The following is a 10,068-nucleotide window of genomic DNA, read 5'->3' as shown; positions in this document are numbered from 1 at the left end:
GTTAAGTGAAGCTGATGTCTCAATTGATTTTTACTTTTCGGAACCCAGCAAAAAGTGACCTCTGCAGCCTCATAAATACCTGTCAGTTGGAAAGCATTTGAATTTTTGGCTCTGCTGCACCAGCCATAAGTGTGAAAAACACTCATCGGTCGCTTTTTTCAGTGCCATTTGGTCATTAAGCAGGTGGTGAGACTGCACCATAGCTTGACTTCAATTCCCAGAATCCTCTTTAGGATGCGCGCGCACAGTTCTCAGCAAGGTTCTGGACTTCAACTCCCAGAATCCTCTCCAGCTGTCGTCTGCTTTATGTCGAGAAGCTGTCTAACTCCTCAAGAGATTGGAACTTCAACACCCAGAATCCTCCCCAGATGGCGCATGCTCATTCCAGCGGGCCCAAAGCGGAAAGCCTTCGGCCGCCCCTGCCAGTAGCTGGATTCCAACCACGGCCCCCTGGGTTATTTCTTTGGCGCAGGCGCGCTATCCGGGAGGCTTCTGGGAGTTGAAGTCCAGCGCCTCAGGAAGGCGTTGAAGCATGGACGATCCCCGTTCTTTTCCCTCATGGAGCTCAGGGATTTGGGCACCTTCCCCTTACCGCCGGCTTGGCGGGCGAAGCTAACGGCCGCCGGTTTCCAGACCGCCCAAGAGGTGCTGGAGGTCGGGCCTTGCCAGCTGAGCAAAGGTATCGCGGCGGGCTGAGGGAAGACCGGTTTTCCCGCCAAAAAAACACAAAAACCTTCGCCAATTTGGGTCAAACTGAATTTTATTCTTCGGATCTTTCCTCACGACCACCTTAATCTCCACAGGGAGGGTTTCGTCTTCTTGTCCTCCGCCGTTTGGATCGCTTGATGTCTTTTTCGGGGAAAAGTTTTTGAACTCGGAGGGGTTTCTGGGCCTTTAAGTAAACCTTTTTCGTGAGAGGATTTAACAATCCCGCTTTTGTCAGCCAGAGCTTTGTGTGGTGGAGGAGGAGATTTTTTTGGAGCCCCTTAAAATTGTGTGTGTGTGTTTGTTTGTTTGTTTGACATGCATAACTTTATATAACATTCTCTCTCCCTAAAATTCTCTTCACTATAAGTAGATCTCTGAGTGTGTGTTTCTGTTGTATATTATACAACTAGCAATAACCCGGTGTTGCCCTGGTATTAATTTATAGGGGGGAAATGTCCAGACTAAACTTAATTTCTAAGTTGGATTTTCCCCCTTACCAGAGGGAGTCCCCTTGTGGAGTACTGTGAAGCTGTCACCATGGCAACTCCACTGCACTGTACAGTAGAAGCCAGTACAGCAATACAGTGGAAGCCATTTTAAGACACAACAGGCTGTATCTTAACAGAACACTCACCCCACGGGGTTTTAGGGGTGTCTTACCCCCACGGTATTTGTCTCCACAAAGTAAGTCATCTGTGTACCAAGTTTGGTTGAAATTGGTCGAGGCTTTCCAGAGTTATGCTGGAACACACACACACACAGCCATTTTTATACATGTAGATAAACAAACTGTAGAAGAGAAGGGCAGAGCATGAATAAACAATGGTATGAAGGAAAAATATAAAGCTTTCATAAAATTAATTGACATATTTTTGTATAGGGTATTGATATATCTAAAAATCCCTTTTATTCCTCATTTTATTTCTGCTTCTTTAAAAACCCCTGGGTTTTTAAAAAAATGAAAACTAAAGCATACCATGATAGCACACACACATACACATTTATATGGAAGAGTAAATGGGCGAATGACTGTAGTAAACATGTACTCTCTGTGTGTGTGTACGTACACACACACACACACACACACATTTATATAGAAGAGTAAATCTCTGGTCTTGATGACCGACCCAGATTGGGTCTTAATTCACCCTCCTTTGGTATACTGGCACAGGCGAATGAATGGCGTAGTAAACGTGTTGTATCAGGAATGGGGGCACTCATCGGTTTTTATCATTATTTTTTGTTTTATTTTTATTATTTCTTATATTATTGTGAGCCACAGAGAGTCAGGAGTTATAGAAGTTTAATAAATTGGTAGTAGTAAAAAGTAAAGGATTAGTAAAGGTCAGTCTTTCTCCAATCAAGTCCAGCTCCTGCTGGCCTATAGGAATATCTAGCTGGGCATAAGAAATAAGATCAATATTGCTTATTTGCTACTTGTTACCATATAATCCCAGGAATTGAATTCTAATGGATGAAACAGGCATACTATAATATATGCAATATAAACCCCACAGATTAGATATATATATACACTATATATAATGCACATATATATTATACTAGAGTGGAGCTGAAAGGCAAAAGGGAAGCAGTATGCTCCCTCCCATATTTGGGCATACCAGGTGCTTTGACAAAACATTAATCATTCCCCTGACTCAGCTGATAAGGGTAGGAGAGCTTGTGGCTTAGAGGTTATTATAACTGCCTAACATGTAAAATAGCCCAAATTCATAATCCCAGTAATGGTATGGCTAGCTGATGAGAGCTAAATAGCTTGAAATAGATCTACTATACTCTCCCTTCATTTATTTATCAGCAAAAAATGTAATAATATACTATATATATAGAATTTAATACTATATATATAGTGTGTGTGTGTGTATATGTGCGTTCGTGAGTGAGTGCATCATGGATCTGGCCATCTTTAAAACAGACTCCCCACCCCACCCCCGGGTTCTACATGAATCTGAAGCAAAAATCCCTCTGTTGAAGGAGTTGATTCCTAACATGAGTTCGAAGAATCTTGTGTCACTTTCTGCATTTTTATGGCATTTTATAAACTGTAATGTAAGTTACATTAATGTCTAAGGTGACAAAACAAATTGGAGAATAAACCCAGTGGATTTTGCTTTTTAGCGGACAATGGTAGGAATGCACTGTTATCTTCATCAACCACAAGGTGATGCTATCATGCCATGCTTTAGTTTTCATTTAAAAAAGAAACAGGTGGGTTCAAAGAAGCAGAAATAAAATGAGGAATAAAAGGGAATTTTAGATATATATCAATACCCTAAGAAAATATGTCAATGAATTTTATGAAAGCTATATATTTTTCCTTCATACTGGTTGTTTATTCATGCTCTGGCCTTCTCTTCTACAATTGTTTATACATAAAAAATACAATTATAACAAACAGGTTGAAACATTTCTAGCAATTAAAAAGCAAGTGCCTAGCAGCAGCAGCAGTAAAAAAAAATATTGTTAAAAATTTCAACTACTAGAACATTTCTTTTAGGTATTCCCCAAAGAAAGATATCTTTCTAAGTGGCTATTAGTTACATAGTTGTATCTCTTCTTCATTATCCTATTAATATATTCTGTGTTTTGATTTTTCAGAAATTGACATTTCTAAAGAGGATGCTGTAGAAATTTTAAAAGTGATCAAATGGGAACAGCAAAATGATGGAGCAAAACCTTCTGAGGAAGCAGAAACCATTAAGAAGAGCACAGCCCTGGAACTGTTGGAAAAAGAACAGACTCAAGGGTTCATTGTCACCTTTTGCTCTGCGTTGGACGACATCCTTGGTGGGGGTGTACAGCTGACCAAAATTACAGAGATCTGCGGAGTGCCAGGTGTTGGGAAAACACAATTGTGGTAAAACACAATACTAAAGTTCACGTTTCTGTAACTTCCCCATGTTTATCATTCTCTTTTAAAAAATCTTGGTGACTACCCTGTTTTCCTGAAAATAAGACCCAATTGGAAAATAAGTCCTAGCATGATGCTCGTAATATAAGCCCTACCCCCAAAATAAGCCCCAGTTAAGAGTGTCAGCCAGATGGATGCATTTAGTTCCATATTTTCGCGAAAATTAGACCTAACCAGAAAATAAGCCTCAATGCGTCTTTTGTAGCAAAAATTAATATAAGACCCAGTCTTATTTTTGGGGGAACACTATATTAACTGTTAGCAATAGCCCTTAGACTTATATACCATTTCATAGTGCTTCACAGCACTCTCTGGGCAGCTTGCAGAGCTGGCATTTTGCCCCCAACAACCTGGGACCTCATTTTATCAACCTCAGAAGGATGGAAGGCTGAGTCAACCTTGAGCTGGTGAGATTTGAACTCCTGGCAATGGACAGAGCTAGCCTGCAAAAACAGCGTTCTAACCACGTGTCACCACAGCTCTTCAAGTTGATACCATCAAATCTTGATGAATTGAAATCACAGCTCTTATGTTTAGTCTCATTTCCAGGTGCTTGGCATCCAGAAGGCCATTCCTAATACAGGTTCAATAGATCAAGTGGGTGGTGAAAGAAACTTCTCTCTGAGAGGTTAGTCTACTCTAGACTCTAGTGCATAGGTCTCTAAATTTGGCAACATTAAGACTTCTACATTTCAAATTCCAGAATTCCTGAGCTAGCATGGCTGGCTAAGGAATTCTGGGAGTTGAAGTCCACAAAGTTTTAAAATTGCCAAGTTTGGAGACCCCTGCCCTAGTGATTAAGGCAACAGGCTAGAAACCAGAAGACTGTGAATTCTGTCTCAGATAAGAAAAACTGGTTGAATGAATTTGAGCCAGACACCAGGAGTGAGTGACTTCTGGTCCTGCCTTAGGAATGAAAGCCAGCTGTGTAACTTTGGGGCAGTCTCCCTCTCAGCCCAACCCACCTCACAGGATTGTTTTTGTGGGGAAAATAGGAGGAAGGGATATTATATATGTTCACCGCTTCGAGTTATTTATAAAGATAATAAAGGTAGGATGAAAATCTAATAAAGAAGATGGATAGCTATTACCAGCCAGAACAAATAACTGGGAAAGAGTCATAACTGGCTAGATAGCAATAGTCTGACCTTAAAAGACAGCTGCTTAACACTCCTAGCATATGCACTACTAGCATTTCTGTCAGTGAGCTCCTACAGTCTGAAAAACCTCTTGATCAGCTTTTGATCCTGATTTACTGGCTGGCTTTCAGCAAATTCATTTCAGCCAGAGTGCCACTTTAATGTAGATTATAATCCTGGCATCTATCTTTAAAAGGTGTAAGAATTCCTATTACTGATATAATGGATTTCCACACTTGGTTAGACCCATGTTTTGTTAGGAAACCACAGCAAAAGCTCATCTTCCCCAAGCAAAGGTTTTCCTTCCTCTTCATAAAATTAAATATAGTATAATCATGGTCAGCGAAGGATTTTTTTTCCATTCGGAGAGAAGCCAGTTACAAAATCAGGTGCTTTGGAGCTCTGCCTTCTCACCATTACAGGCAGTCCTCACTTAAAAACCAGAATTTAAGCCCAGGTTTTCTGTTGCTAAGCAATACAGTTGTTAGGTGAGTTTGCTCCATTTTATGGCCATTGTTGCCATAGTTGTTAAGCAAATCATTGCATTGGTTAAGTTAGTAACATAATTGTTAATTGAATCTTGCTTCCCCACTAGCTTTATTTGTCAGATGGTTGCAAAAAATGATCGCATGACCTCAGGACGCAGCATAATGCATGCCAGTTGCCAAGCAACCAAATTTTGATCACATGACCACAAGGATGGTCATAAGTGCGGAAAACAGTCATAAGTCACTTTTTAAGTGCCATCGTAACTGAACGGTCACTAAACAAAAGGTTGTAAGTGGAGGACTACTTGTACTGCATTGCCACTTTCAGAAGATATACATTCTCTTTTCCTTTAGTTCTGTCACATCCATCGTCATTTGTGGTATGTTTTGAAAGGCTCACCTCACTCCAAGTTCTTCCTTTTCTGACAGATCCTACAATTTCTAGAGGTAACTTTCTCTTCATTTTTTTTTTATATTCCGCTCCTTTCATTTCCTATGTATGATTCTTTTACTCTTCAGCATTTTAGAGAATTCTGCAAATATCCACATTGGCCTCTTTTAGTTTCTCTCTCTTTTTTTCTTTCTTGTGGGGATTGTTGGTGATGGCACTTTCAGTACTTCATTTTGCAGGATTTCCTACCCTTCCTGTATAATTTTCTTTGTTGGGATTTCGGGCCCATGGGAACCGACCTTTTCTTCCTCGGAGTCCATCAAAATCTGCTCCCGTTCTCGCTTCTCTTTCCCCAGATGTCATTAATTCAAGGCTAACATGTTCACTTTCCCCCAAGGTACCTTGTCATTTTCACTTCTTTAAACAATTAATCTCTGATGGTGAGAATTAGGTCCAGAGTGGCAGATCCCCTTGGTTCTTTTTTTTAAAAAAATACCTTCTGAGAAATGAAGTCGGCAAGAGAGAACGAGAATTTGTTTGACCCTTTAACTCTTGGCAGATTCCCAGCAGATGTCAGGATAATTGAAATTTTCCATTATCAATATTGCATGCCTCTTTGAAAGACTGGTCATCTAATGCAAATAGATCAATGGCTATTAACCTTGATGGCCATCTGACAGCCACTGAAGGCCATTTGTTGGGAGGCTAGTAAGCTTCCTTGTATGCTTGGTTGGCCACTGTGAGAACGGACCGCTGGACTAAATGGGCCCTAATTATGTTCTTATGACTTCATGACCCCATCTTTATCTTCTGCCTGTCCAAATGGTCAGTAATGAACTCTCATCCGGTTTTCATTTCTCTCTGCATTCTTAGAGATAATATGAGGGGCTTTTTATCGAAATGTTTTACACTGTTCTTAGGGGGTTCCAGGGAGGGGGGGTGGGTTAACCAGGCCAGGAGGGAAGCCAGCACCAGTCGAGCAGGTGAGTCAAGGAGGGGAGTGAGCGGGGTGGGGGGGGAGAGGGAACAAGCCATTCCAGTAGAGGGTTGTTTTATTACATCGGTCGCGGGGAGGGGGGGATGCGAGGACAGGAGAAAATCACGAGGTCGGTTGGGAGACCGTGGCTGTTGGCTACGCCCGGTCGTTTGTACCAACCCCCGCAGACTAGGTGGTCAGGAACTACAGGGCCAGGGCTTGCGGCTGATGCTGTGCAACGCAAGGTCCGTAACCAACAAGGCCCCCCTCATTAGTGAGTTGATCTCCGAGGGGGAGCTGGACCTTGCAGGGATAACGGAGACCTGGTTGGGCCACGAGGGTGGTTTACCCCTCGTGGAAATGTGCCCACTGGGTTTCCGTGCATTCCATCAGCCCCGGGCCCTGGGTAAGGGTGGCGGGGTGGCGGTAGTTATTCGGGTGAGTCTAGAACCGAGAGAGTTCACTGTCCCTCAGATACCCGGTTGTGAGTCCCTAGGTGTTAAATGGGGCCCAGGGAGGCAGTTGGGCCTGCTGATTGTATACTTGGCTCCTCGCTATACATCAGCGGCCCTGCCCGAGCTCCTCGAGCTGATCTCAGAGACGGCGGTTGAGATCCCCAGGCTTATGGTCATGGGGGAGTTCAACCTGCCGTCGACGGGAGCAGCATCTGAGGTGGCTCGGGAGTTCATGGCTTCCATGACAGCCATGGGCCTGACCCAACTAATTCAGGGCCCCACACACGAGGGTGGTCACACACTGGACCTTGTTTTTGTATCTGAACAGTGGACGAGTGATCTGGGAATAGGGGACCTAGTTATTACTCCCCTGTCATGGTCAGATCACTCATGTCTCTGGCTCGACTTCCCTGTCGCTACCCCTCACCGCGAGGAGGCGGAGCCAGCTCATCCAAGCTGGTACCGCCCCAAGCACCTGATGGAACCGGAGAGGTTCCAGACGGAGCTTGGGCCGCTACCTGTAGCCCTGACCCGCGCTCGGTCGGAGGACCTAGTGGCCGCCTGGAATATGGCGGTGGCTGGGGCCTTGGACCGGGTTGCGCCTTTGCGACCTCTCCTGCGGCAGCGATCTGCCCGAGCCCCTTGGTATACCGGACACAGCACAGAGACAGCCTTGGTCGCGCTGGTTGATGATCTCTGGAGGGCCAGAGATAGAGGTTGCTCCTCTATCCTGGTCCTATTAGATCTCTCAGCGGCTTTTGATACCATCGACCATGGTATCCTATTGCGCCGGCTGGAGGGGATGGGAGTCGGAGGCACCGTTTTACGGTGGTTCGGCTCCTACCTCTCCGACCGGTCGCAATGTGTGTTGAGGGGGGGGCAGAGGTCGACCCTGAGGTCACTCACTTGTGGGGTGCCGCAGGGATCGGTCCTTTCGCCCCTCCTGTTCAACGCATATGTGAAGCCGCTGGGGGAGGTCATCCGTGGTTTTGGGGTTGAATACCATCTGTACGCTGATGATACTCAGCTGTACGTTTCAACCCCAAACCACCCCAGTGAGGCTGTCGAAGTGATGTCCCGGTGTTTGGAAGCCGTCGGGGTCTGGATGGGGGACAACAGACTCAAACTCAACCCCTCCAAGACTGAGTGGCTGTGGCTACCGGCACCTCGGTTCAGTCAGCTAATTCCAGCGCTGGCCATAGGGGGCGAGCAGTTGCCCCCTGTGGAACGGGCGCGCAATTTGGGCGTCCTCGATGCCCGGCTGTCAATGGATGACCATGTGGCAGCCGTGGCAAGGGGGGCGTTCCACCAGGTTCGCCTGGTGCGCCAATTGCGCCCCCTCCTGGACCGAGATGCCCTACGCACGGTCACTCATGCACTGGTGACGTCTCGCCTGGACTACTGTAATGCTCTCTACATGGGGCTTCCTTTGGGACGCGCCCGAAGACTGCAGCTAGTCCAGAACGCAGCCGCGCGGGCGGTCATGGGGAGTACCAGGTACTCCCACGTGACACCGCTCCTGCGCGAGCTGCACTGGCTGCCTGTGGTCTTTCGGGTGCGTTTCAAGGTTTTGACCACCATCTTTAAAGCGCTCCATGGCATAGGGCCCAGTTATCTGTGGGATCGCATCCTCCCACATACATCCCAGCGGCCAATTCGCTCTCACAGGGAGGGGCTTCTCCTGGTGCCGTCCGCTAGGCAATGCCAGCGGGCGACGCCAAGGAGTAGGGCCTTCTCTGTGATGGGCCCAACCCTCTGGAATGACCTCCCCCCCGACATTAGAACCACCACCGACTTCCGCTCCTTCCGGCAGAAACTAAAGACTCACCTGTTTCGACTGGCTGGCCTGGCATAATTTCAACGCCTATCTCCTGGCATTTACATTTTTACTGGTTTTTAAGGGGATTATTCTGTAGACTTAATTTTATTGGGTATTGGGATTTTAATGGCTGTTTATTTTAATTATTTATTAGCAATACAGTCCTGCACATCTTTTACCCTCCTCTTATCCATCCATCTATTTTATATTTGTATATATATATTGTCCATTTAGTAATTTTAATTGTTTTAATTTTGTTCTTTGACATGGACTGTACACCGCCCCGAGTCCCTTTCGGGAGAGGGGGCGGTCTATAAGCGCTAATAAATTCAATTCAATTCAATTTTTAACAATATAAGCCACCCAGAGTCACCTTGTGATGAGGTAGGTAGTAAATAAATTTAATAAACAAATGAACAAATAAACAAAAATATTCCTAGTCGCATATTTCATGCAGGATTTCCATGCTCCGATTCCTGAATTCCTGAATAAGCATATTTGTTCTTTACATTTAATTCAACACTCCCACACACACACGCCCTTTCTGTTGAGTTTGTTCCAATAAATTGCTACTTTGCACTGCTATATATGCCAGTGTTAAGTAACATCCCACCAACTTTCAGCAATATACCAATAGAAGAGAATATTTGCACCCCAGGATTGAACTGTGGGGTCCTTGGTGCTCTCTGAGCTGGGCTGTCTTTTTGCAGACATTTTTAGGAATCTCCATCTAAACATATTTGTTTTCTTGATTTAGAATTTCCCTGTTTCTTTTCTGTACTCTGTGCATTGGCGTAAAAACTTCAGATGTTTCAAATTCCACCTACTGACCACTCTGTTACAGTGTCCTGCAAAACCCCTCATCCTGGTTCCTGCTGCTTCCGTTTTCTTGGCCCCAATCTTTGGCTGCATAATTAGGGAGAATCCTGTTTCTTTCCAGGAGTCATTCATGAGGGTAGGATAGGTTACTGTCATAAAATTCTTCTGATGTAAACAGATTCTTAAAATAAGAGTAACAGGGTTGGAAGGGACCTTGGAGGTTTCCTAATCCAATCCCTTTGCTCAAGCAGAAGACCATATACCATTTCAGACAAATGACTGTTCTTAAAAACCTCCAGTGATAGAGTATGCACAACTTCTGGAGGCAAGCTATTCAGCTG

General features: G+C 44.7%; 1 protein-coding gene across 2 annotated transcripts in view; it reads left to right on the top strand.

The window, feature by feature from the left end:
- Nucleotides 1-454: 454 nt before the first annotated feature.
- Nucleotides 455-10,068, top strand: part of RAD51C (RAD51 paralog C) — a 61,254-nt gene continuing 51,640 nt past the window's right edge. Inside the window, exons 1-2 of one of the 2 annotated variants that reach the window (XM_081943772.1) lie at nucleotides 455-679; nucleotides 3,328-3,586. In XM_081943772.1, coding sequence (XP_081799898.1) covers nucleotides 559-679; nucleotides 3,328-3,586 — 380 coding nt within the window. In that variant the 5' untranslated portion in view covers nucleotides 455-558. The remainder of the gene's footprint in view (nucleotides 680-3,327; nucleotides 3,587-10,068) is intronic. The other variant, XM_081943771.1, reaches the window with a different exon arrangement.

This window comes from Natrix helvetica (genome assembly GCF_964273705.1).
Source record: "Natrix helvetica genome assembly, chromosome: 2".
In the NCBI taxonomy this organism is placed as follows: domain Eukaryota; kingdom Metazoa; phylum Chordata; class Lepidosauria; order Squamata; family Natricidae; genus Natrix; species Natrix helvetica.
The sequence above is the reverse complement of the archived record's forward strand: the minus strand, read 5'-3'. Positions and strand labels throughout refer to the sequence as shown.